This window comes from Rhodamnia argentea, chromosome 11, assembly GCF_020921035.1.
Source record: "Rhodamnia argentea isolate NSW1041297 chromosome 11, ASM2092103v1, whole genome shotgun sequence".
In the NCBI taxonomy this organism is placed as follows: domain Eukaryota; kingdom Viridiplantae; phylum Streptophyta; class Magnoliopsida; order Myrtales; family Myrtaceae; genus Rhodamnia; species Rhodamnia argentea.
Window position 1 is genome coordinate 4,625,072 of NC_063160.1, and position 27,979 is coordinate 4,653,050.

General features: G+C 40.7%; 1 protein-coding gene and 1 pseudogene across 1 annotated transcript; both read left to right on the forward strand.

Moving 5' to 3' along the window:
• LOC115739423 lies at window positions 1-26,440 on the forward strand (annotated as a pseudogene).
• On the forward strand, window positions 1,817-3,685 carry LOC115739421 (probable mannitol dehydrogenase). The gene is made up of 5 exons (XM_030672510.1): window positions 1,817-1,996; window positions 2,102-2,215; window positions 2,464-2,977; window positions 3,092-3,240; window positions 3,380-3,685. Exons 1-5 carry the CDS (start codon window positions 1,899-1,901, stop codon window positions 3,591-3,593), a joined length of 1,089 nt encoding a protein of 362 aa, XP_030528370.1. The 5' UTR covers window positions 1,817-1,898; the 3' UTR covers window positions 3,594-3,685.
• Window positions 26,441-27,979: the final 1,539 nt, after the last annotated feature.

Consider the following 27,979-nt stretch of genomic DNA (forward strand, 5'->3'; position numbering starts at 1 on the left):
ATGGCAGCTTGCGACCACCCGCAAACTTCGAAGGTCGAGGTCAGACCCTCAAGCAAAGCTTGGAGCTCAAGTGGCCATGACGGCCGCGAGCTTCGAAGCTCGACCTTCAAGTTGCTTCAAGGCTTGGCCATGGCGGCTTGCGAACCCACGAGCTTCGAAGGTCGAGGTCAGAACCTCAACGCAAGCTTCAAGCTCCGAGCGGCGATGGCTTTGAGATCGTCGAACGACGAACAGTGCCACTTTTTTTTATCTATAGGTTTTTATTTTTTATTTTTAAATGTGGCCCCCACATGGTGCCCATCGATGCCACTTGTCCCTAAAAATACTACATCAGATTCACGTCATCTTGTTTAATGGTGACTTTAGATGGAATTGTAACGGAGAGAAAATGCATCGTAATGAGCATAATTTGGGATCTTTGATTTCACAAAAAAAAAATTTGGGATAAATGTGTTATAGTGGACATAATTTAAGATTTTTTAGTGGTTTTTCCCCCAATAGAGATTCAAGCTGTTTCTCTTTGTCAACATCAGAGGAGTGGAACTTCAATCCAGATACCTAATGAAAATGGAGTTCCTAAGGAGAAGCATGCTCTCAATTTTGTAATGGCCAAGATATATGTTTGCGATACATTGACTTTATGAAATGAAATAACTTAGCTTTCATAAAATAAAATAAAGAAAACGAGGATGCCCCTGAAACTAATACATGGGAAGTGTGAATGGAAAATATTCAATCTTATTATGCTCCTAAGCTGGAGGTTGAGTTATGTTTATGCTTTCATCGTAATCAATCAAATAAAATTCAGTTCGACTCTCTCGGTTTTTCATTGAAACCAAACTTGAACAAACTTTTAGTACTCGCTCGACCTTAAGCCAACTTCCGAGCACTGAGTTTGTGAGCCGAGGCAAGCTCCAACTTGATTTTTTTTTTTCTACCCGAATCGGTTGCGCGCTTAATTGGAGACCGGAAATGAAACTGCGAAAATATGCAAACCATTTTACGATTCTAATCCGACAAATTAGGAACATCTCATCCCCTGCTAGCGGCAGTAACTATTTATATATCTTGCCTTGCTTGGAACTATCCCGTATCGCGCAACCCCCGCTTTTCTCATCACAGTACTATTATCGAAGCTATCCCTCACATCACGGACTGTGCATTCATGAAATTTTCTTTTAAACGAGGGTCATGTCTCTTCGAAGACCTCCAATAAAAATTGTTGGGACGTGATTATAATCTCTTACGAAAGGAAAGTACGTTAGTCCTGCTCTATGTTAAGTGGGCAGAGGTATGGGGGAGCTGCTCCGATGAAGGTCTCAGGGGGGCAGTGCCCTCTGAATATCAGAGGGATTTTTTAATTTGAGTCCATAGTTTTTCATTAATATTTTGAGCTTGGGCTCATAAATAACTATTGTTATATATATATTCTTTTTCACTTGTAATTGAGTGATGTAACGAAAGGTGTGAGGTGCTAATTATAGTGAAATCCTCTACTGAACATAACCCTAATTGAAAGGTGAACTAGAATAAAATCTCGTATCTCGATTTCTCTTTTTCGCTTTACGTTTTATTTCGATTTGATTGTGCGCCAAATGCTAACAAAAATTATATTCTAGGTCTCGTTGTCTCACAAGATAAGACTATGATTTTCATGGGAATCTGTCTCGCTTATGTTAATAATTTATTCTTCATCGAATAGAAGAAGAGCCAATAACCGCGAGACAAAGTCCGCGTGCAAAGTGCGCTTTTTTTCCACCAATCCCCTGACTTTCTTCTATATAATCTCTTGAACAGGTGAACCAGTTCCCCGCCGCCCCCATTCCTCCTCCTCCAAACCCATTTTCCGAGAAAACAGGGAAAGAGAAAAGGAACTCCCGCATTGAATCAGAGAAAAGATGGCGAAGTTGCCGGAGCAAGAACATCCAGAGGCGGCACTTGGCTGGGCTGCGAGAGACGCCTCCGGCCTTCTCTCTCCCTTCAAGTTCTCCCGCAGGTTATTTCCCTTCTCATTCTCATAGGGTGGAATCTATCGTAGTACTTAACAAAAGGTGGTGATCACCGGTTTCGCTTTTCGCACATCGTTTCGATCCGAATGTAGGGCGACTGGAGAGAAAGACGTTAAGTTCAAAGTGTTGTTCTGCGGGATCTGCCACACCGACCTCCACAGCTTGAGGAATGACTGGGGATTCTCTACTTATCCTCTTGTTCCTGGGTAAACCGTTCTTTCTCTTTTCTACTCCCCTTTCTCCTTAGCTCTTTCTCTTTTCCTTCGTAATTTCAAGGTGTCACGAAACAGAGAGATTCGATCGTGATGAGCTTAATGGTTGAAAATCTGGCCGATTCAACAGCGAGATCACTCCTGAGTCCAACTTCTGAATTTCATCTTCAGAAGACATCCAAAATTTTTGGCTTTTAATTTGTCTAAACTTCATTTATATCTTTGATCTGTTTGATACGCAGGCACGAGATCGTGGGTGAGGTCCTGGAGGTCGGAAGCAAGGTGGAGAAGTTCAAGGTGGGAGACAAAGTGGGAGTTGGTTGCATGGTCGGATCGTGCGGCTCCTGCGACAGCTGCCACGACCATCTCGAGAATTACTGCCCCAAAATGATACTGACCTATGGCTCCAAATACCATGACGGGACGATGACCTACGGTGGATACTCCAACATGATGGTGGTGGATGAGCACTTCGCCATCAAATTCCCGCAGAACATGCCTCTCGATGCCGGCGCACCTCTGCTTTGTGCCGGGATCACTGTCTACAGCCCGATGAGGTTCTACGGGCTTGACCGCCCAGGGGACCACTTGGGCGTGGTGGGTCTTGGTGGACTGGGCCATGTAGCTGTGAAATTCGCAAAGGCGATGGGGCTTAAGGTGACCGTGATCAGCTCCTCCCCCGGCAAGAGGGAGGAAGCGCTCCAGCATCTTGGCGCCGATGCGTTCCTTGTTAGCAGCGACGTCAGTCAAGTTCAGGTGATTTCTGAATGGGAACTCTGTTTAAGTGAGCCTATTCTAAGTTCATCTGGTTTGATATTTGTTTTGTGTCTTGTGATTTGAGTTTGCGTTGGAACTTCCTTTTGTCAATAGGCTGCGACAGGAACAATGGCTGGTATAATTGACACGGTTTCAGCAGTGCACCCGATATTGCCCTTGATTGGTTTGCTAAAAAATAACGGGAAACTTGTCCTCGTCGGCGCTCCCAATCGGCCTCTTGAGTTGCCCGTCATCCCCTTGATTATGGGTAAGAATCTCCGTCGTTCTCCTTTGCCGGAAAAATAATGTTGAATCAACTAATAGAACCGATATAATGTGATAGAAGTACCAAATGTCTTGTTTAGCTAAACATAAACTGATAAATTATATTACTCAATCGGTCGCCATTTTAGGGAGGAAGACTGTGACTGGGAGCAGCATCGGTGGAGTGAAAGAAACTCAGGAGATGATTGATTTTGCCGCAAAGCACAACATAACTGCTGATATCGAGGTCATTCCGATCAATTATTTGAACACAGCAATGGACCGCCTTGCCAAGGCCGATGTCAAGTATCGGTTTGTGATAGACATCGGCAACACCTTAAAAGAAGCTTGAGGTTCCCGGAGGCTCTGATTAGGTTGCCTATGATGATGTCGAGTAAAAACTTTGATGTTCAAATAAACTTCGACCATCAGATTTTCAGGTTGGATGCCTGGCTAAATTTCTTTTGTTGGAAAAAAAAAATCAGCAATATTAGCAAAATCCCCAAAAGTTCGATTAAATCATGGATTGATAAGATCGGATCATTAAGCACCCGATTATCATTTAAAGGACAGATACATTCATGCAAAAATAAATGGATAAACAACCACGACCATTGCTCTTAAAGTTATGATTGTATGATAGACGTACCAAAACAACCAATGAAAATTTAAATTAATCTCGTCTTCTATCTTCTTCTTACCTACGACACACGGAATTTCTGTCTAAGTCATGATGTCAAGAAAAGGTATTAGAGAGAGAAATCAGTTTTCTTCACCTTAAAATCCCCAATGAATTGATCGCCGTTTGGTATATTAACGAGACTCAAACATAATTAGTGCCTAATTCGGAAAATTCCGAAAATTGGTTAAGTTACCCATTTGGTTCACTAATTGCTTGATTGTTTGATAAACAAGGTCCATTGGCCTGAATGTATGTTTATTTCAAGCTCGTGAATGTGTTCTTTTAGATGAATGTTAGGACCGATGCATGACACACGAGAAGTCACATGGGTTAACTTGAACCTAATCTTATGCGTCCGCTAACAGTGGTGCATCATCATTAACCATAATCAATTGAATAGTGGGATTAATGGTTAATTGCAATGCATGCCATGCAAAGGCAGATCCCGAGACCCTCATTAGATTGATGGATTGTTTGGTTACATTTCGTTCATCTTTGAATGCTTGTTTAGAATGTGCAAATGAATGTTCAAAAGTTCGATGCGACGGACGTTGGCCTACATATGAGGCGGTCCATGGAGGTGAAGGCGATATAGTTGAAGAATAGAGATTGAAAGACCGAGGTCCCATCCAGTCTCCTTCATTGTTGTACCCCCGATCATGTCTCGAATTTTCAATTTGGTTTGTAATAATTGCCCGATAAGTTGTGGGTTTAATTTTATTGAACATTTTGTTTATCTCTTACCCTTTGAATGCTTTGGTTGAGTTTCTTTTCTTCTAGAATGAAAATCACTTTTAGAAAATGGCATGAAAATGACACTACAAAAGCTATTTGCATGAACACTTAGCATGGTGAAAAAACCAGTTAGGAGTCAAAAAGGACTAATCGAACTTTGCATGATCATCTTAGGAAACAAAAGAAACCAATTCGATACTGAAAGGGCGTTAATAGAAATATTAGCATAATCAAATTCCCGATCCAAAAACTCAGGTTGTGTAGGAATTAGGATGGTCCTCCCCCATCCTAATCAGATTTTCTAACCACCGGTTATAAAAAGTTAGCGGTGACTCCAAAATAAAAACTTTCCCAAACCGTCGCCATAAAGCAATCTTCGAGTTATTTTCTTGATTTGGTGTTTATTTGCACCCATGGAGGTACCTTACGTTGGATGAAGGAACTATGCCTTTCGATATAACCCCCACCCCTCGTCCGGGCGGGTTGCAATAAACGTGCATATGGATTACCGGGAAACCACAAAGAGCGAGGTTAATTCAAGCCGCCAGCAAATCATAACCTTAAAACCATAACAACATATGTTGATTGATGGTTTATGTTGGACGATTCTGATTGACGGATACATTCCTGGCGGCCCATTGGATGGAATATATTTGGACGCACGATTAGTCTTGTATTCATCGAGGAATAAAGAACGCAAGTCGCAATGTCATATTCAAAAGAATGAAAGATGATAAATTTTGGGGAGCGAAGCTACATCTCATACAACACTAGAAACAAGCCAGTCATTGGAAGGTTACAAATAAATATTATTCTAACTTACTAACATGCCTTCAAAACCTAACAACGAAAGATGAAGTGACCCTCCAGGCAGGTGTTTCCTTCAGCTGCTTGATCATGAAGCTTTTCGAGAGTTTTTAGGCTGCCCGGGAGGGTATGACACTCCCTTTGTGTTGGCTGGTCACTCCTATGCGGAGGAAGCCTAAAGGCTTGAGCCCATATAATGATATATATGGAGAAATAGGGTTTCCCACTATTCTTTATGTCGTAGCCACGAAAGATTCTTTTTCAGACGTAATAGCAAGAGAGAAAGAGAGAAGAAAATCTAGAAAGAGGGTGTTGTCTGGTTTTTCATCAAACTTACATCGGAGGTCCACTCATGGTCCTATTGCTCGCGAAACATTGCTCTCGAATTTGATCGGTTTGATTTTTATTTGAATCTTCTTTCATCACGTGTATTGCTAAGAATAGTGTTCTTGATGTTGTTGCTGCTATGTACCTCTAATATTAATTAGAGAAGAACATTCATTACCCAATTCGTTGATAGTGAAATTTTTTGGGTGGATTCGGGTTCCGTGATTTTTTTTTTATCTCATCACATCGGGGAGATCTTCCATGCAAAAACTACTTTGTGTTCGTGGTTGCTTGGTATTTATTTATATATATATATGTATATTCACAGATATATTGCACTATTATATCATTTCCTATTAGGATTGCACAAGAGGGGAGATTATTTTATTTATTTGTGCTAATTCAATATTGTTCGGATTATTGGAGATCTCCTAACAAAGTGATATCGGATCGTTGGTTTTTGCTAGATTTTTGTGCTTTGTGTTGAATGATGGAAACGAATACGAGTAGAATGATTAATTGAATGGTTCATATTATCATATCTAGAAAGGAAAAATGGAAGGCATTTTATTTGTGAAGGATTAATATTTGCTCGTGTTTGCTGATGAGAAATCGAAAATAAAATTGATGATGAATGGTCTATATGTCGTCATCAAGAGTGTGGTTATATTAGGCAGTGGGTGGACCATAATGATTTGAACCATATCATTGAAGAAACACATGCACGTCGTTTGTGGAATAGGCTCGAACAATTGTATGCTCGAAAGATCAGGAATAATAAGTTATTTCTGATTAAATAGATGACGGCTTTGAGATATCATGATGCGACTCCTTTGACTAACCATTTAAATTCTTTTCTAGGAATTATAAATCAATTGGTTATAATGGGAATTATGTTTGGTGATGAGATACAAGCATTATGGTTGCCCGATACTTTGCCGAACTCTTGGGAAACGTTTCGAACGTTTTTGTCGGGAAAAGTACACTAGAAGTGCCATAACTTTTGTATGACGTTCACTTAAGTGTCATAACTTTCAAAAATCGTTCACTTGAGTGCCATGTTGACGTGGCAGCTAGAAAAGCTGACGTGGCACGCCGAGAAAGTTACTGTAGCACACAAGAAAAGTTACTGTAGACGCTAGAAAGCTAACGTGGCAAGCCGGAAAGCCGACGTGGCACATGCGGAAAAATTACCGTAGCACTCAAGTGAACGATTTTGCTCCGACGTGGCACTTAAGTGAACGATTTTTGAAAGTTATGGCACTTAAGCGAACGTTTTGAAAGTTATGGCACTCAAGTGAACGCTGTACACAAGTTATGACACTTCTAGTGTGCTTTTCCTGTTTTTGTCTAATTCAGCCCCGGATTGTAAAATTACCATGGATTTGGCCAAGAGTGATATTCTGAATGAAGAGATGAGAAGGAAGACACATGGATCCTCTTCAAATTCTGATGCCTTGGTTGTTGAGAAAAGGGGAAGAAATGAGATTCGAAGTTCGTGGTATGGAGATAAGAGTCGAGGTAAAAACAGAGGTAAATCTAATAAATTTATAAATATTGAGTGTTATTATTGCCATCAGAAGGGACATATCTAGAGGTATTTCCATCAATTGAAAAGAGAGAAGCAGAAAGAGAAAAGCAAAGAGACGAAAAGTGATAATAACAATGATGACAATCGTGTTGCTATACTTTCGGAAGATTTTCTCATTGTTTTTTACGGTGATGCAGTGAACTTTATATGTCATGAGACCAGTTGGGTAACCGATAGTGGTGCATCTATTCATGCTACTTCTTGTAGGGATTTCTTTACATCGTACGGGGTAGGTGACTTTGGATCTGTCAAGAAGATGGGAAATAATGGGTTGGCTGAAGTTGTAGGCATTGGTGATGTGTGCCTAGAGACCATCAATGGCACGAGGTTAGTACTAAACAACGTTAAGCATATACATGATATTCGATTCAATTTGATTTCCACAAGTAAGCTAGATGATGAGAGGTATTGCAACACCTTCGGTGATGGTTGATAGAAGCTCACTAAAAGTTCTATGGTTGTGGCTAGAAGCAACAAATGTTCTTCGTTGTACATTATGTAGGAAAAATTGTCCATAGACAAAATTAATGCAATAGACAGAGCAGAGGCGGTTGAGTTATGACACAAGAGGCTTAGTCACATTAGTGAGAAGGGTTTGTTAGTATTGTCCAAGAAGAAACTTCTTTTAGGAATGAAAATTCAACATTGAAGAAGAGTGCTCATTGTTTAGCGGGAAAACTGAATAGAGTTGCATTCAAAGTTCCTCTCATTCGAGAAAGTCAAGTATACTTGATTTAGTGCATTATTATGTTTGTTATCTTATGAAGACAAAATCGCTTGGTGGCTCTCTTTAGTTTGTTACTTTCATAGATGATTGTTCAAGGAAACTTTGTGTTTATACCTTGAAAACTAAAAATCAAGTATTAGATGCTTTTAAGCAGTTTCAAGCTTTAGTTGAGAGGTAGACTGGAAGGAAGCTAAAATGCATCAAAAGCGATAATAGGGAGATATTGGATCTTTTGATGAATATTGCAAACATCGGGGTATTCGACATCAAAAGATACCTCCCAAGACACCTCAATTAAATGACCTAGGCGAGAGAATGACCATGATACTGGTTGAACGGGTATGATGTTTGCTTTCACAATCAAAGCTACCGAGATCATTTGGGGTGAGGTTTTAAGTACAATTGAATATGTATTAAATCTTAGTTCATGTGTTCCTTTAGAGTTTAATGTTCATGAACGGGTATGGTGCGAGGTATTTGTGCATATTCCCAAAAATGAGAGATCTAAACTTGATGTGAAAACACGACAATGCATATTCATTAGCTCGGGACAGGATATGTTTGGCTACTAGCTCTATGATTCAGTTGAGAAGAAAGTTATAAGAAGCAGAGATGTTGTGTTTATGGAAGATCAAACAATAGAGGATATTGAGAAATCGAAGATGATTTCAACGCCACAAGTTATAGATGATTTGATTGACTTAGATCCAGTTCCTCATACACATGTTCCTACACAGGTCGATGAGGAGCAACTGAAAATAAATGTTTGAGATAATGTACATGTCCTTGAACATGTTGAGATAGATGATATTATTGCTTAACCGGAAGCTCCATTAGATGCTCCACTAGATATTCCAGTCCGGAGATCTATCAAAGACCGACGACCTTCCACCGGATATTCTATATATAAGTATGTATTATTGATTGATGCAGGTGAATTAGAGTGCTATACAAAAGCAATAGAAGAGGAGTGCAAAAGCAAGTGGTTTGATGCCATGCTGGATGAAATGCACTCACTTTATGATAATCATACTTATGAGCTGGTGAAGTTGTTTAAAGGCAAAAGAGCTTTGAAGAATAAGTGGGTATACAGGTTGAAGCAAGATGAACATACTTTACAACCACAGTACAAAGCTAAATTGGTTGTTAAGGGATTCGGTCAGAGAAAGGATATCGACTTTGCTAATATATTTTCTTGAGTGGTAAAATTATCTCCTATGCGTGTGGTTTTAGGCTTAGCAGCTAGCCTAGACTTGGAAATTGAACAAGTGGATGTCCAAATAGCCTTCCTACATGGTAACTTGAGGGAAGAGATATACATATAACAGCCAGAAGGTTTCAACGTGAAAAGAAAAGAGGACTACATGTGCAAGCTAAAGAAGAGCCTCTATGGCCTAAAGCAAGCATTGAGACAGTGGTACAAAAAATTTATGACAGTTATGATTGAGTAGGGCTATAAGAAGACTTCCTCGAATAAGCGTGTGTATGTCCAACAATTTTCTAATGATGACTTTATTGTTTTCTTACTTTACGTTGATGATATGTTGATTATTAGCAAGAATGCTTCTCGAATTGAGTTATTTAAGAAATAGTTGAGCAAGCCTTTTGCCATGAAAGATTTGGGCCCGGTGAAATAGATTCTTTGTAATAGAATTATCCGGGACAGAAATTCTAAGAAGTTGTTCATGTCGCAAGAGAAGTATATCGAGAAAGGTCTTTAGAAATTTCATATGGACAAGGCTAAAGTAGTTAGCACTCATATTGCTGCCCACCTTATGTTAAGTACGAAGCAAAGACCTACAACCGATAAAGAGAAAAAAGACATGGAAAGTATTCTATATGCCTCAATTGGGGAAAGCTTAATGTATGCGATGGTATGTACATGGCCGGACTTAGCGCATGCGATTAGCGTTGTTAGTCACTATTTGTCAAATCCGGGAAGAGAGCATTGGAATGCGGTAAAGTGGATCACGAGGTATCTTCGGGGAACTACAAGTTTGAAACTCAGTTTCGAGACCAAAAAATTAGAGTTAGTTGGATACACAAGTTCTCACTTGGCCGTAGATATTAATATACGTAAATCTACTTCTGGTTATTAGGTTTCTTTTGCCAACGGGGCTGTGTCATGGAAGTCAAGGTTGCAAAATTGTGTTGCACTTTCTACAACCAAAGCATAATTTACTGCAGCGACCAAAGCTAGTAAAGAATTATTGTGGATAAAGAAGTTTTTAGAAGAACTTGGTTTCTAGAAAAAAAAAAAAAAAGGTATGTGTTATTTTGTGATAACCAAAGTGCGATTCATATTGGTAAGAATTCAACTTTTCATTCTAGATCGAAACATATTGATGTTAGATATCATTGGATAAGGGATGTTCTAGATAAGAAGTTGTTTGAACTTGAAACAATCCATACAGACCACAATGGTTCTGATATGATGATGAAGACTCTACCAAAGGAGAAGCTTGAATATTGCCGATTGATAGTGGGGATACTAAATCCCTCCATATCGTAGTGAGGAGGAGATTTGTTAGCTGGGTTCACTCCTATGTGGACGAAGCCCAATGAATTGCAAGCTTAAAGGCTTGAGCCCATATAATGATATGTATGGAGAAATAGGGTTTCTCACTATTTTTTATGTCGTAGCTACTAAAGGCGTTCTTTTTCGGACGTAACAACATGATAGAAAGAGGGTGCTGTCTTCTTTTCATCAAGCTTACATCAAAGGTCGATTCGTGGTCCGATTGTTCGCAATGCATTATTCTCAAATTTGATCGGTTTGATTTTCATCTGGATCTTTTTTCATCAAGTTTTTTGTGGATAGAACTAAACCTGCATTTTGGTGAGATTTATCCTTAATCTGTTGCGAATTCACGTGTATTGCCAAGAATAGTGTTCTTGATGTTGTTGTTGCTGTGTACCTCTAGTATTAACTAGAGAAGAACATTGATTACTCAATTCATTGATAGCTGGGTGGACTCCCGTCTCGTGATTTTTTTATCTCCCCACATCGGGGAGATTTTTCACGTAAAAGCTGCTTTATATTCGTAGGTGTTTGGTGTTTATATATTTTCGCAGATATGTTGCACTATTATATCATTTCCTATTAGTTTTGCACAAGAAGGGAGATTGTTTTATTCCTCTGCGCGAATTCGATATTGTTCGGATTGTTAGAGATCTCCTAACACTTTGAAAGTGCTGGAATATAGCATGGTGGTTGTCCAAAGGGGTATCACAAACTGTGTTACACAGCAGCCTTGTTATCCCATCCCCCTCGGCCTCATAGTCGAGCTATTTTGGGAGTTTTGTCATCTCCCAGGGCATTCATTCGCTGCAGCTAGTTGGCTAGCCAATTAATTTTTTTGATTATAATAAACCAAAAAGCATCCATGAATCATGTTCTGCGGTTTACGCCGTTCCAGGAGCACTTTTCGACCATATTCAAGCCGATGTCTCATGAGACAGTACCTAAGCATCCAGAGCAAGGAATTCATTAATCTTGACTTGGTTTTCCCGAAAGGCTTGACAACTGTGCACGAAAATTTTGACATAAATTTCTTAGAGTTTGCTTAGAAAGGATGACTCGGTGGAAAATGGTTAGGTATACACCTCGGTAGCATGGTTTGGATTTCTTCCGGTACCTTCGGTTGAGCCATAATGCGAGCATTAGTAAGGCTTAAATAACCAATGAGTTCCTCCCACACCGACGCATCGTTCGGTGAGTATAACAAGTAAATCTTGCTTAGGGAGAAATCTCAAAGTCTAATAATCAATAATAATCCTCAAAAACGTGATAACAACACCTTTTATAAGGTGTTAACCCTACACCTAGCCCTAATAGGATTCTAAACATCAAAATCCAAAATTATAAAACTGCCATTAATAGTAAAATAAATCCCAAAAATACTAAAAAAATAGGAAAACCCATCTAGACATTTCCGAGTCGCCAAAATGCATCGTTAGTCATGGCCAAAGGCCGTGGATATTAATCAGGACACCGTTTCGCTTTAGCTAACCGAATTTGAGCACGATCTAATGTCGTCGACTTGATCCGCCAATTCTTGGCACATCACATTTTCGCCTTTCGATTGGATTTCTGCCTATCCAATCGATCTAGAAACGCACTACTAATACATTCCGCATCATTCTCCTCCACTTGAGAAAAACTCGTCCTCGAGTTAGAAGTAGAATCTGGATACAACGGGTCAATGGACTCATAAAACGGCGACAAATTAGCAACATTGAAAGTGTTGGATATGCCCATTCTATGTAGAAGGTCTACAACATAAGCATTATCGTTGATCTTCCTGCCGATAGTATGAGACACGTACTTCTTTTGTTGCAATTTGTTGTAAGAGCCAGCTAGTAACCGCTCTTTACGAAGAAACACCATGACTTAATCACCAACTGCGAATACCTGCTTGCGCCTGTGTTTATCTGCTTCTGCTTTGTAATTTTTATTAGCTTCCTCCAGTTTCTGTCTGACTTTACGATGCACCTGTACAACCTGTTTAGCCATATGATCCGCTACTATACTCTTGTCCGCTTGCTTAGGCAATTGCACCAAATCCAGAGTATGCTGAGGTGCCTTTATATACACAACAGAAAAAGGTGACCTGCCGGTAGAACGATGGACTGCATTATTATAAGCAAACTCCGTTAGAGATAAAGCAATATCCCACTACTTCGGCTTGTTTCCACAAATACTTCGAATTAAGTTGCCCCAAGTTCTATTGACCACCTCTGTTTTTCCATCGGTCTATGGGTTTGCTATGCTACTGAAATTCAAAGAAGAGTCAAAGAGCTTCCGCAAAGTCCTCCAAAAATGCCACAGAAATTTGCTGTCCCGATCCGAGGTAATAAACTTAGGGACGCCATGCAAACAAACCACTTCTTTAAAGAATAATCGGGCCACGCTTATCGCATCAGAAGTCTTCCTACAAGAAATGAAGCATGCTATCTTGAAAAATCTGTCAACCATAACAAAAAAAGAATCGACGCTTTTTTGGGTCCGTGGCAAACCAAGCACGAAATCCATGGACAGATCTTCCCATATGTTTTCGGGGACAGGTAAAAGCATATATAGACCAATATTTTTAGACTACCCCTTAGCGATCTGGCAAACATAACACTTCTGCACATGCCTGCTGACATCTCTAAGCAATTGGGGCCATTAAAATCACTCTCGAACTGCAGCGACAGTTTTATCATGACCCAAATGTGCAGCTAATCCACCTTCATGTAAATCACAAATTACTTTCTCTCGTAATGAGGTCCGAGAAAGGCAAAGCTGATTATCTAGCATCAGATAACCATCAATGGCATAGAATTCCTGCACAGGTTGACCAGAAGCACATGCCTCCGAAATCTACCCAAAGTTATCATTGCTCGCATAACAGTCTTTTCAACTGCTTGAATCCCAAAATATCCCGGCTTAATGTAACCAACAAGCCAGCTCTCCTACTTAGTGCATCCGATACTATATTTCGTACGCCCGACTTGTGCAGCAATCTGGAAGGAAACTTTTGTAAAAATTGACACCATTGCGAATGCATATCTTTGCTAATCCTCTTCTGACTATTCAGCTACTTCAAAGCCTCACAATCAGAATATAGCACGAATTCTTTCCCAATCGGATAATGCTCCAAGGTCTTCAAGGCCCTTACGACAGAGTAAAATTCTTTGTCATAAGTGCTCTACTTCTGTCTCGCATCGCTAAGTTTCTCACTAAAATAGCAAATTGGCCTACGCTCTTAAGACAAAACAGCTCCTGTACCCACTCCACCGGCATCACAATCCACTTTAAACAGCTTATCAAAATTTGGCAAGGCAAGAACAGGTGAAGTACATAACTTTTCTATTAATATAGTAAAACTAGTATTGGCTTCCTCTCCCCACAAAAATTTTCCTTTCTTCATACATTATGTAATCGGGGCTGCAATAGTATTGAAATTCTTTATAAATCACCTATAAAAGGTAGCCAACCCATGGAAAATCCTAACTTTAGAAACTGTTTTAGGAGTTGGCCACTTTCTTATTGTTCTTACTTTCACCTCATCCATCTCTATTCCCTCCGCAGTGATAATAAATCCCAAGAATAACAGCTTATTAGTCAGAAAACTGCACTTTTTAAGATTTACATACAACTTATTAATCTGCAGAATCGTCAACACCTCCCTCAAATGCATCAAATGCTCCTCCTCGGTTTTACTATAAATAAGAATATCATCAAAATAAACTACGACGAATTTGCCAATAAAAGATTTTAGAACTTGATTCATGAGCCTCATGAAAGTGCTTGGGGCATTAGAAAGCCCGAACGGCATCACCATCCACTCGTACAGCCCCTATTTTGTCTTGAAAGCCATCATCCACTCATCTCCGGGCTGAATACGAATATAATGATATCCATTCTTCAAATCCAGCTTCGAAAACCACTTACCTCCATGCAATCTATCCAACATGTCATCTAATCTCGGAATTGGAAACTTGTAACCCATAGTTATCTTGTTGATAGCTCTGCTATCTATACACATCCTCCAACTCCCATCTTTCTTAGGGGTTAACGGAATAGGAATAGCACATGGGCTCGTACTATTTCGAATATGCCCCTTCCGCAATAACTCCTCCACTTTCTCCTTTAGAATCTCGCTCTCCTTCGGACTCATTCTGTAGTGCGGTAGATTAGGCAGACTAGCAATAGGAATTAAATCTATATGGTGTTGAATATCGTGCATATGAGGCAACCCGTCTGGAATCTCTTCGGGCATCAGCTCGCTAAATTCCTTCAACAAAGGCCTAACTATTTCAGATCGCTCCTCCACTTGTAACTCAGCCTCTGTCTCAATTGCCTGCTTCACTATCAAAACATGAATTTGTCCGGTCTCCTTAATTTTAGACTCAAATTTCCTTGTAAAGGTAAGGAAATTACTCCTAGCAACATGCTTTTCTTTGTTCTTTAGGGGCAGCAATGTATACTTCACTTCATCCTTCACGAGATTATATTGATTGCTCCTCCCCAAATGCCGAGCACCTACATCAAATTGCTACGGCCTCCCAAACAACACATGATATACATCCATGTTTACCACATCATAATATAACTCATCGTGATATTTTCCAATGGAGAATGGAATTTTACATTGCTCAATCAACTGAATGATTTCTGCTCTAGATTTAAACTATCCTAACATATATGGGTTAGGATGCTTCTCCACAGATATTCCCAACTTCTTCACTAACTCCTTCCTGATAATATTCTCCATGCTTCCATTATCAATGACCACAGCAAAGATTTTTCCCATAATGGTGCATCTGGTTCGAAATAATTGATGGCACTGCGAATCATCCTCTTGTTTTGGGGCTAACATCATCCTGCGCACCATACGGTTTATTTCTTCTTCGTCCTCAACTTCAAAACCTTCTTCCTCACCATCTAGTTCACAGTAATATCCATCTTCCTCCTCTTCTCTCGCTACCACATTCACCGACTTCCTACGAGGGCGTTCATTAGATCGGTGCCCTGGTTGATTATACCTGTAGTACTTTATCGCCGCTGATTTAGCATAAGGGTTAGGGTTCGCAGTTTTCTAAGCTTGCGTTCCCTTATCCCTTGGCTCGTTCATAGGACGCTTTCTTGCCGTCTTATCTTCCCGACTACGCCCTGGGTTATGGCGGTTGTTGAAATTGCCCTTTTCTATCGAACTATTCGAACTGCTACCTCGATAATTTTCGTAGCCCCTTTTACTTCATTCTTGCTGCATCAATTTCGCCTTCATTGCCATGTTCTTCGCTTGGGACAAATTCCGCAAAAACTGTACTCCAATTTTATCTCGAATGAAGGGCTTCAACCGATCGAGATATCTGGCCACCTGTTGTCCCTCCGTCTCCGATAGGTTATTCCACTTCGCCAATCTCATAAATTCTGTCATATACTCATGTACAGTCCGATTATCCTGCTGGCAATGTTGGTATTGCTGGAACATTATCTGCTCATAATCGGGAGGAAGGAACTCCTACTTCAGCAGCCTCCTCATCCTCTACCAAGTTCAAACCCTTTCTTTTCCTTCTCGCTCTCTCCTATTATGCAATCTTTCCCACCATGCGGATACACCCTCTTCAATCTACAGGCTACTAGTCGCACCCGTTTCTCACTAGGGGTCTCCATATAATCAAAGAATTTATCAATATCCGCAATCCAATCTAGAAAATCTTCTATCCCTAAACCTTCATTAAAATAAGGTATATCAACTTTTAGTTTAAAGTCGTTACCTTTACGATCATCGTAGCGTCGTCCGCCATCTCTTCTATCACGATCGTTGTAACATCCCCTCCAAATTCCTCCATAGTGATTTTTGTTTGCATAATCAGCACGTTCTTCATCTAAAAATTCGTTCTCCTCTTCTTCCAAACTCTCTGAATATAGAGGGCTATCCTACTTGCAGACATGAACGGGCCTATCGACGGGGTCACCGTGAACAAAATCTGCACCCGGCCTTCTCCCATGCCGTCAATTCCAATTCACATCAACACCGAGACCTTCGAATCGAATCGCTATCTCATCAAATCGCTATTCGAAACAACGAAGGCTTTGATCAAATTGTTAATCCATGCATTCCATTAAACACTGCTCCAAACGTTGCAGCGCGTTGTCTCCAAGGATTAGGGCTCCAATCCCCCGAGCATCGTCACGAAGACCACCATCGGTCGCCATAGGCTCTGATACCACCCGACGCAGTGTTCGGCGAGTATAACAAGCAAATCTTGCTTAGGGAGAAATCTCAAAGTCTAATAATCAATAATAATCCTCAAAAACGTGATAACAACACCTTTTATAGGGTGTTAACCCTAAACCTAGCCCTAGTAGAATTCTAAACATCAAAATCCAAAATTACAAAACTACCATTAATAGTAAAATAAAGCCCAAAAATACTAAAAAAAAAAATAGGAAAACCCATCTAGACATTCTCGAATCGCCAAAATCCATCGTTAGTCACGACCAAAGGCCGTGGACATTGATCAAGATGCCATTTCGCTTCAGCCGACCGAATTTGAGCACGATCCGATGTCGTCGACTTGATCCACCGGTTCTTGGCACATCACCTTTTCGCCTTTTGATTGGATTTCTGCATGTCCAATCGATCCAGAAACGCAGTATTAATACATTCCGCATCACACACGCTGCAAAATTCATTGTTTGGAGAATTGGCATCGGAACTATAGGAGTTTGTCGCCACAGTATAAGGTGGCAGAGAAAGGAGAAGACGAAGAAGAATAGGGATCAAGTGTAGATTGGATTCCTTAATCAAGATTCCCATTTGTAGAGTCGATATAAAAAATTAATGAAAAATTAGAATGGATTGGTTCAAGATTATCCTAAAAGCTTTAAAATTAATTTACATTAAATCCGAAAATTTTTTAAAAAATCTTTTTACCCTAATGATCACTTGAACCATAAGTTACGATTTGGTATAACTTGGGAGAGTTCGAGATAAATTAATTAATCTAATTAATTAATTTGGTTACCCATTAACCTAAAATTGGAGACTTGAATTTTAGGTCACGGTAAAGCGTGTTTAGGCTTTGTGGTCAAGTCAAACTCTAATGAAGTTTGTACACGTTGGTCCATTTGTAAGAATTGTACTCTCTAAACTTTTCCATAGAGTCAAACTCCGGTTTGGTTTACATTTGTATAATTTTATTGGAGTTCTTACATGTGGATTCCCTCAAATTGTACTATCTAAACCTTTTCGTCGAGTCAAACTCCGATTTGGTTTACATTTGTATAATTTTATCGAATTTTCTACACGTTGATTTCTTGATGTTCTAGATCCCTCCTATCCAAAATCGCCATAGGACCTTTTTCCCCCATTGAAAAGCCGAATAACTAATTTCGGCGAAAGATATTTCATCGCGGAAGAAATTCCGGCCAAACAATAGCAACAAGGAATCTGTTTCGCGCATCATAGGAATCTGTTCGTCTACTATGGGCAGAGATACCATTTTTTCGGTGGGGGGAGGAGAATGCAGAGCAGCATCGATCTACAGCAGACAGTTACTTCAGGAAGGTCTTTTTCTGTGGACCTTAAAGAACATAAACCTGAGTTCATTATTACTGTTTTTTGAGGATGGTATTGCAGTTGAAATTCAAGACGTCCCTCTCAGTCGAAATCAGAGGATTGATACTTCAATCTGGACACCTAATAAAAATGGAGTTTCTAAGGAGAAGCATGTCCTGAATATTATCATGGCCAAAATATAATTAAAAAGAAAACAAAAAAGCGAAGAGGGTACCCCTGAAACTAGTGTATGAAAAGTGCGAATGTAAAATATTCAATCTTATTATGCTCGAGAGCTGGAGGTCAAGTTTACGACTTCATCATAAGCGATCGAGTAAAGTTCAGCTCGAGCATCTTGATTTTATATTAAAGTCAAACTCGAACAAACTTTTAGTACTCGCTCAGCTTAAATCCAAGTTTTGAGCACTTAGGCTGCTTTTAGTCATCTGATAAGTTTTAGTAAAGTTCAGCTCGAGCATCTTGATTTTTCACGATCGTCTATGGACAGGCCAAGACTGGCGGATAAGTTTCAACCAGGTTTACTCTCTTTGGATCTCCTCTTGACACCCATTTTTTATGTGTTTTGACCATTCTATCCTTTGTGTGGCCCACAACTTCTGGTACAAATTTGTATACTTCCTTTTTTATTTATTATTTTGTGAACTCTTTTATTTTGTTTCTTCCTTTTCCCCTTGTAGGTCCCATTTTCCTGCTCCTCCTCCTCCTTCCTTTCCATGCCTCCCGTTTCTCCGTTCTCTCGCTCGCAAGGCATTCCCTCTGCTTCTCACTCCTTCTTCATTCAGAAACCATGACGTCCTCTGTTTATTATCTATAATGCCAATTTTGTCGTCCTCCACACTTTCGCTGGCACTAACATTGGGCTCACCAGTGATCTCCCCAGAGCCCCTTTTCTCTGCACGGCTCTTCTTGCACCATGGAAGGTAATATTGAGAAGCACCACTTCTCTCCACAAGTATCGGTATATGCGATTCGAGCTCGTGGGTCTAGTCACCTCCATCAATGATATTAGCTAAATGAGTTCACAGATAATATAAGGCAAATGGAAATGCGTGATTATCAGTATCTTCAATAAACCAAACACAACGTGGAACTTTCTAGCCTAGTCGAGCCGTCCGTGTTGCTTCATTGAATCAGGAAGAAATTGATAAAAAAAACAAATCAAGATCGAACTAGTTGCTCGACCTGGACTTCCAACTGTGACAGCAGTTTTCCAAAACAAGGCATTTGCGAGCGAAGTGCATGCCTTTCAATGTCCACTTGAATTGTTCCGCTCTTATGATCCACCATGTTCCTTGACTTTTGTGACCTGACTCTGTTTGAACTCTATAGATGTTGGAGCTCTGCTCTGTGGAGCTCAATGAACTTTGTGTCTGAGTCTTGTGAATGACGAGCAGGAACATGAGCCGGGCGATCCCATATAGTCTTCGTTAGTATTTTAACTCCGCTCTTTCATATTGAAAGAAATTGGGTCCATGGTCAAATGCATGGGATGTCTCATTGTGCAGGGGAGGCATTTGCCTTTTGTCTTATTCATGTTCCTTTTCCTTAAGAATGACGGCCCAAGTAATTTCACAGAATAAGAGGTCTGTTGGTTATGCCTTAAGGATCATTTTTGGTCATTTTTGTTCTGGTCTGTTAGCTGTTTGTTTTGTTTTACTTAGTCAACAAGATAGTAGGAGTTTGTTATTCAGTTCCTATTTTGTTGCTAGTTAGTGCAATTCAGTTTTTCTTTATTTTTTGAAAATGCTATGTAATCTTCTGTTGTTCTTCTAAATCGAAAGCACATTCTCTGTAACAACAGAGAGCACATTCTGTGCAACAAATTGGTATCAGAGCCCTATTGATGTTAAGGGACTTGTGAGAGAGTGCTAAATTCGAAGTAGAACAAGAAAGATGGAACAAACTGGTGTTCCTACTGCCTCATTCTCAACAATCACAGCTCCAATCTTCGATGGAGACAACTACCAGGCATGGGCAGTGAAGATGCAAGCTTTCATGGAGGGTGCGGATCTATGGGAAGCTGTGGAAGAGGACTACGAAGTTACTGATCTACCCAACAATCCAACTATCAATCAAATCAGGTACCATAAAGAGAGAGTAACCAGAAAAGCAAAGGTAAAATCTTGCTTGTTTCATGCCGTCTCCTCGACCATATTTACTAGAATCATGAAAAAGGATTCAGCACATGATATATGGAATTATTTGAAGGAAGAGTATGAAGGGGATGAGAGAGTGAAAGGGATGAAGGTGCTGAACTTGTTAAGGGAGTTTGAGAGGCAGCAAATGAAGGAGAATGAGTCGGTGAAAGAGTTTGTTGATAGGCTAGTTGATATAGCCAATAAGATAAGGGTCCTAGGGACGGATATAGATGATAAAAGGCTGGTTCAAAAGATTTTGGTTGCGGTGTTCGAAAGGTTTGAAGCAACCATTGCTTCTCTTGAGAACACTAAGGACATTTCAGACATTAAACTTGTTGAAGTCCTAAGTGCTCTACAGGCTCGGGAGCAAAGAAGGCTTATGAGGAAGAATGAGCCTATCGAAAGTGCTCTGCAAGCCAAGATGAAACCGCATACTGCAGAAAAGGGAAGAGGATGGAACCGGAATAGAAGACATTTTGAGGCCGGTCATAGTCATAGCCGGGGAGGTTCGGTTCAAGTAGTGGTGGACACGATAGGAAGTGGAATGCGGTTCCATGCAAGCGTTGCGGAAAGAGAAACCACCCTCATTTCAAGTGTTGGAAGAAACCAGATGTGAAGTGCAGGAGGTGTCACAAAATGGGCCATGTTGAGGTCATTTGCGGGGAAAAGCATCAGCAACAACAAGCTGAAGGTCAAACCGCAGTAGCCGGTGAAGTGGAGCACTTGTTTGTTGCCTCCTGCTTCATCTCAAATGCATCTAGAGATGGATGGCTCGTGGACGGTGGATGCACCAACCATATGACAGGTAATGAAGGGTTATTTAGCAATTTAGACAAATCTGTGAAGTCTAAAGTTAGGATTGGTAATGGAGAATGCATAGAAGTAGAAGGCAAAGGTGATGTAGTGCTTGAAGGTCCTGGTGGTGTTAAGCTTATCACAGAGGTTTTGTTTGTGCCAAAGATAGATCAGAACCCTTTGAGTGTGGGTCGGTTAGTAGAGAAGGGGTTGAAGGTCGTGTTTGAGAAGAGTGAGTGTGCCATAGGAGATGAGAATGGTCACATTTTTTTTAGGATTCCTATGAGGAACAAGTGTTTTACATTTGATCCAGTTGATGAGAATTATGAAGCCATGAAAAGTATACAAGATGAGGAGGAGTTATGGCATAGAAGACTGGGTCATTTCCATAGCAAGGGGCTGCAATACTTGCAGCAAAATGAAATGGCAGTGGGGCTACCTATGTTGCAAAAGAAAGTAACCGGCTGTAGAGCATGTTTACAAGGCAAGCAAGTGAGGATTCCTTTCAAAAGGTCAAATTGGAGGGCCAGTGAGAAGCTGTAACTAATTCACACCGATGTGTGTGGTCCAATGCCGGAGGAATCACTGAATGGCAGCAAATACCTCATCACTTTCATAGATGATTGCACTAGAATGTGTTGGGTGTACTTCATAAAGACTAAGGCTGAAGTTAATGAGATTTTTTTGAGGTTCAAAAGAGAAGTGGAGAAGGAGAGTGGCTGCAATATCAAGACAATTAGATCGGACAATGGAGGAGAATACACCTCGGGCGGTTTCAATGCTATATGTGATAATGCGGGGATCAAGCACCAACTCATCGTGCCATACACTCCCCAGCAAAATGGAGTGAGTGAAAGGAAGAACAGAAGTATCATGGAGATGGCTAGATGTACGCTACATGAGAAAGAACTCCCTAAGAAGTTCTGGGCTGAGGTCGCCAACACTGCAGTCTTTCTTCCGAAGGCATCGCCCACTAAAGCTCTCAACAAGCGGACACCATTTGAAGCATGGCATGGTTACAAGCCTAAGGTGAGCAACCTGAAAGTGTTTGGTTGCATTTGCTATTCATTGATTCCTTCTGTTAAGAGAGATAAGCTTGATCCAAGAGGAAAAGCATGTATCTTTGTGGGATATAGTTTGCAATCTAAGGCTTATAGAGTTTATAATCCCGCTAGCAACCAGGTTGTGGTGTGTAGAGATGTGAGTTTTATGGAAGATAAGAAGTGGGACTGGTCTGTAGAAGGTGGCAAGGCTGAAGAGGAGGTAGTGCCATTGCGGGTTGAACCAAATGAAGTGGAAGTCGAGGATCTAATTGATCATGTTCCTGTGAGAGGCACTAGATCTCTTGCTGAAATTTATGAGAGATGCAATATAGCTATGATTGAACCAGCTAGCTATAAGGAAGCAAGCGAAGATGTGAAATGGTGTGCTGCAATGGAAGAAGAAATCATAATGATTGAGAAAAACCAGACATGGGATCCGGTTGAGAGGCCCAGAAACGTAAAGGTGATTGGAGTGAAGTGGGTATTCGGGACAAAGTTGAATCCCGATGGCTCAGTACATAAGCACAAAGCAAGACTCGTTGTCAAAGGCTATGCGCAGGTATGGGGAGTAAACTATTCTGAGACCTTTGCTCCAGTGGCAAGGTTAGATACCATAAGGATGCTGCTGACTACTGCTGTACAAAAGGGCTGGAAAGTATTTTAGCTGGATGTGAAGTCGGCTTTCCCGAATGGAGAGCTAGTGGAGGAGATATACGTTGAGCAGCCTGATGGCTTTGTAGTGAGAGACAAGGAAGATCATGTGTATAAGTTGAGAAAAGCCTTGTATGGGTTGAAGCAGGCTCCAAGAGCTTGGTATAGTAAGATTGATAAGCATCTGCAAGAACTTGGGTTTAAAAGAAGTTTGAGTGAAGTGACCCTATATGTGAAGAAAGGTATGGAAGGTGTAGCTATTGTCTCTCTTTATGTTGATGATCTTTTGGTCACTGGTGATTGCGAAGAGCAGATTGCGAGAGCGAAGAGAGGACTGATGAAGCGGTTTGAAATGACCGATCTTGGACTAATGTCCTTCTTTTCGGGAATGGAGGTGCAGCAGAGGAAAGGCGAGGTATTCATCCGTCAAAGGAAATACCTAAGAGAGATCTTAAAGAGATTTGAGATGGAGGAATGTAGAAGTGTGAACACTCCTATGAATCTAAAGGAGAAGCCTGTGTAAGACCGAAGGAGCCGAGCCTGGCGATGAAGGAGTATATAGGAGTTTAGTTGGTTGCTTGATGTATCTAATCGCAACAAGACCAGATATCTTGTATGCAGTAGGTGTACTTTCAAGATTCCTAAGTTGTGCTGGTGAAGAACACTTGGTAGCCGCAAAAAGAGTGATTAGATAATTGAAAGGCACTCGGTCATTTGGTGTCAAGTTTACTAAAGTGGACAATTGCAGGTTGCAAGGCTTTGCTGATAGTGATTGGGCTGGTTCGATCGAGGATATGAGGAGTACAAGTGGTTTTTGTTTTACTTTGGGATCTAGATATTTCACCTGGAGCTCAAAGAAGCAAGAAGTGGTTGCTCGGTCTACTGCTGAAGCTGAGTTTCTAGTAGCTACTGCAGCAGCCAATCATGCAATATGGTTGAGAAAGGCGATGCGGGATCCGGAAATAGAAGTTGAAGGACCAACCGAAATACTTATGGACAACCAAGCTGCACTAGCCATATCTCAAAATCCTGTCTTTCACGGGAGAACCAAGCATTTCAAGATCAAGTTCTACTATTTGAGGGAAGTGCAACAAGAAGGTGAAGTGAAGCTACTCTATTGCAAGACGGAAGATCGGGTGGCTGATGTGTTTACTAAGCCACCGCAAGCAAGCGGACTTGAGTTACTGAAGAAGAAGGCTGGAATGTGTTCCGCTCCTTAAGCCAAAGAGGAGTATGTTGGTTATGCCTTAAGGATCATTTTTGGTCATTTTTGTTCTGGTCTGTTAGCTGTTTGTTTTGTTTTACTTAGTCAACAAGATAGTAGGAGTTTGTTATTCAGTTCCTATTTTGTTGCTAGTTAGTGCAATTCAGTTTTTCTTTATTTTTTGAAAATGCTATGTAATCTTCTGTTGTTCTTCTAAATCGAAAGCACATTCTCTGTAACAACAGAGAGCACATTCCGTGCAACAAGGTCAACTAGATCCGTCTTCGGCCACGGCATCCTTAAATACTTGGTCATTTTGCACTCTCACATGTGCAAGAAGAGGAGAGAAAAATATAAAAAGGGGAAGAGAGAGAAGCGGTGCTTCTCAATATTACCTTCCATGGAGCAAGAAAAGTAACTTGCTGGGGAGGTCATTGATGAGCCCAATGTTGGTGCCGGCAAAAATGTGGAGGATGATGGGATTGGCATCGTAGATAATAAACGAGTACGTTGGGGTTTCTAGAAGAAGAAGGAGTTGGAGATGTACAGAGGGAATTCATGCGCGGTAGACAACGAGGAGCGGGATGCATGGAAAGGAAGAAAGAGGAGGAGGAGGAAAGTGGGATTTGTAAGGGAAAAAGAAAAAGAAAAAAAAAAGGAAGCATAAAAATTTGTACCAAAAGCGATAGACCACACAAAGGTTAGAATGGTCAAAACACAAAAAAATAATGTAAAATCCATAAAAGGAGTGGAAAAAGCGCAAGCCATATGAAAACTCCTGTTTTTTTTTTTTTACATTAGAATTCAACAATTATTTACATTTAATTATTATTCTAGTTCTATTGATCAAAAAAGTTCATTATTCGAGAAAAAAAGCTTTATACAATAAATAGAAGAAATCATATCTACCTTTATTCCACTTCCTCATGCAAGATATATGCATCATCTATCGGACTTTGTTCTGTTTTACATAGGAACCACACACAAAATATGATGAATTATCCCATCCTAAATTTTATCGTGACTACCAAATGAAACCTCAGTTTGTGAATCGAGTCAAGCTCGAGCTTCAAAAAAATTTCCAGCCCGAGTTCGTTACTCCCTTAGATCAAACTGCAAAACATGCATTCGAAAAAATTTGTATCATTCATAAAAATTTCTCTTAATGAGTATCTGTCTCTTCCTTCTCCAAGACCATTTTCTGGGAAAGTAGGGAAAAAGAAGAGAAACTCTCGCATTGCATCAGAGAAAAGATGGCAAAGTCGCCGGAGCAAGAACACCCAGAGGAGGCTCTTGGCTAGGCTGCGGAGATGCCTCCGGCATCCTCTCTCTCTTCAAATTCTCCCGCAGGTCTTTCCCTTTCCCCTGTATTTTTTTTTTTTTCTCTTCTTTGATGGGTCATTCTCATATGGTGGAATCACCATAGTTCACTCTTATCTTACAGATTAGCTTTAATAAGAAACTGGCGATCATTGGTTTTGAATTTTCGGATACTGGTTCGATTTGAAAACTAGGGCAAGGGGAGAGAAAGACGTGAAGTTCAAAGTGTCGTTCTGGGGGATCTGCCACAGCGACCACCACAGCGTGAGGAATGAGTGGGGATTCTCCACCTATCCTCTTGTTGCTGGGTAAATCTTTCTATCTTTCTCTTTTTTAATCACCTTTCTCGTTTGATCTCTCTCTTTTCCTTGGTAATTTCGAGGGGTCACGAAACAGAGACTCGATTGTGACGAGTTAACAGTCGAAACTCTGGCCAATCCAACGGCGAGATCATTCATGAGTCCAACTTCTGAAGTTCATCTTCAGAAGACATCCAAAACTTTTAGCTTTTGATTTGTCTGACCTTCATGTGTATCTTGACCTGTTATGTGATTCGCAGGCACGAGACCGTGGGCGAGGTCCTGGAGGTCGGAAGCAAGGTTGAGAAGTTCAAGTTGGGAGACAAAGTGGGAGTTGGTTGCATTGTAGGATCGTGCGGCTCCTGCGACAGCTGCCACGACCATCTCGAGAATTACTGCCTCAGGATGGTAATGACCTACGGCGCCATGTACCACGACGGGACGATGACCTACGGAGGATACTCCGATACGATGGCGGTGGACAGGCACTTCGCCATCAAATTCCCGTAGAAAATGCCTCTTCATGCCTGTGCTCCCCTGTTTTGCGTGGGGGTCACTGTTTACAGCCCGATGAGGTTCTTCAGGCTCGACCGCCCTGGGGACCACTTGGGCGTGGTGGGTCTCGGTGGATTGGGCCATGTCGCCGTGAAATTCGCAAAGGCAATGGGGGTTAAGGTGACCATGATCAGCTCCGCCCCCGGCAAGAGGGAGGAAGCACTCCGACGTTTCGGGGCCGACGCGTTCCTTGTTAGCAGCAACGTCAATCTACTTCAGGTGATTTCTGTATCGGAGAGCCCATTCTAAGTTCGTGAAATACCCAATTAAAAAAGAAAAATCTGGTTTGCTATTTGTCGTATATTATGTGATTTGAGTTTGTGTTAGTAACTTTCTTTTGTCAATAGGCTGCGACAGGGACAATGGATGGTATAATCGACATGGTTTCGGTGGTGGACCCGATATTGCCCTTGATTGGTTTGCTAAAAAATAACCGAAAAATTGTCCTCGTCGGCACTCCCGATCGGCCTCCCGAGTTGCCCGTCTTCCCCTTGATCTCCGGTAGGAATCTCTGTTGCTCTCCTTTGCCGCAAAAATGATGTTCAATCAACTAATACAACCAATATAACGCGATAGAAGTGCCAAATTTCTCATTTAGCTAAACACGAACTGATAGATAATATTGCTCAACCCGCTCGTGGTTTTAGGGAGGAAGATTGTGGCCGGGAGTCTCATCGGCGGATTGAAAGAAACTCAGGAGATGATTGATTTGGCATAATATAACTACCGATATTAAGGTCGTTCCGATTGATTATTTGAACACGGCAATGGACCGCCTTGCCAAGGCCGATGTCAAGTATCGATTTGTGAGTGACATTGGCAACACCTTAAAAGAAGCCTGAGGTACCCGGAGGCTCTGATTAGATTGTCTATGATGATGTCGAGCAAAAACTTTGGTGTTGAAATAAACTTTGACCGGCAGATTTTCCGGTGGAATGCCTAGCTATATTTTGCTCTGTTGGAAAAAAAATTTCAAAGTTATCAGGAAAATACCCCAAAGATTGACTATATCATGGATCGATAAGATCGAATCATTAATAGCCCAATTATCACGCAAAAGATAAATGTATTCATGCGAAAATAAACGGATAAACAACCTCGACCGTTGCTCTTAAGATTATGATTATATGATAGACGTACCAAAATAAGCAATGAAACATATGTAAAGCCCGTCTTCTGTCCTCTTCTTACTTAACAACACACGAAAATTTTGTCTGAGTCGTAATGTTAAGAAAAGGGTTGAGAGAGAGAGATCGATTTCCTTCGGAATTCAAAGGGAAAAGTATTATAAAAGTCCTTAACTTATTGCATTGGTACCAATTTAATCTTAAACCTTTCACTTGGGCTAATTTAGTTCTAAAACTTATTACATTGATACCAATTCAGTTCATTTTGCCAATATTTGCCGAAAATCACGACGTGGACGTCGCCTATCCTACGTGAGACAGTTGGCGTTAACATGAAATAATTTTTTACAAAAATATATATTTTACTTTTTAAAACAAATTAATTGTTTTTTTATATTGTTTCATTCTCTTTTTGTTTTTGTCACTTTGGCTGACGAGGATCGCTGGTAATCCTTGCTAGCCATTATGTGAGGGCTGGTTGGCCCTCGTCGGCTGCTATGAGGTTCGCTAGCCCTTGCCCAATGGCCGGTTAGGGTTGCCAATGGCCCTCGTTTCCCAAAGTGTCAGAAATGAAAAAAGAAAGAAATAAAAATAATTATAAAATATCTTTTAAAAAATAAAATATTTATTTTTATAAAAAAAGTTATTAAAAAATGTTTAG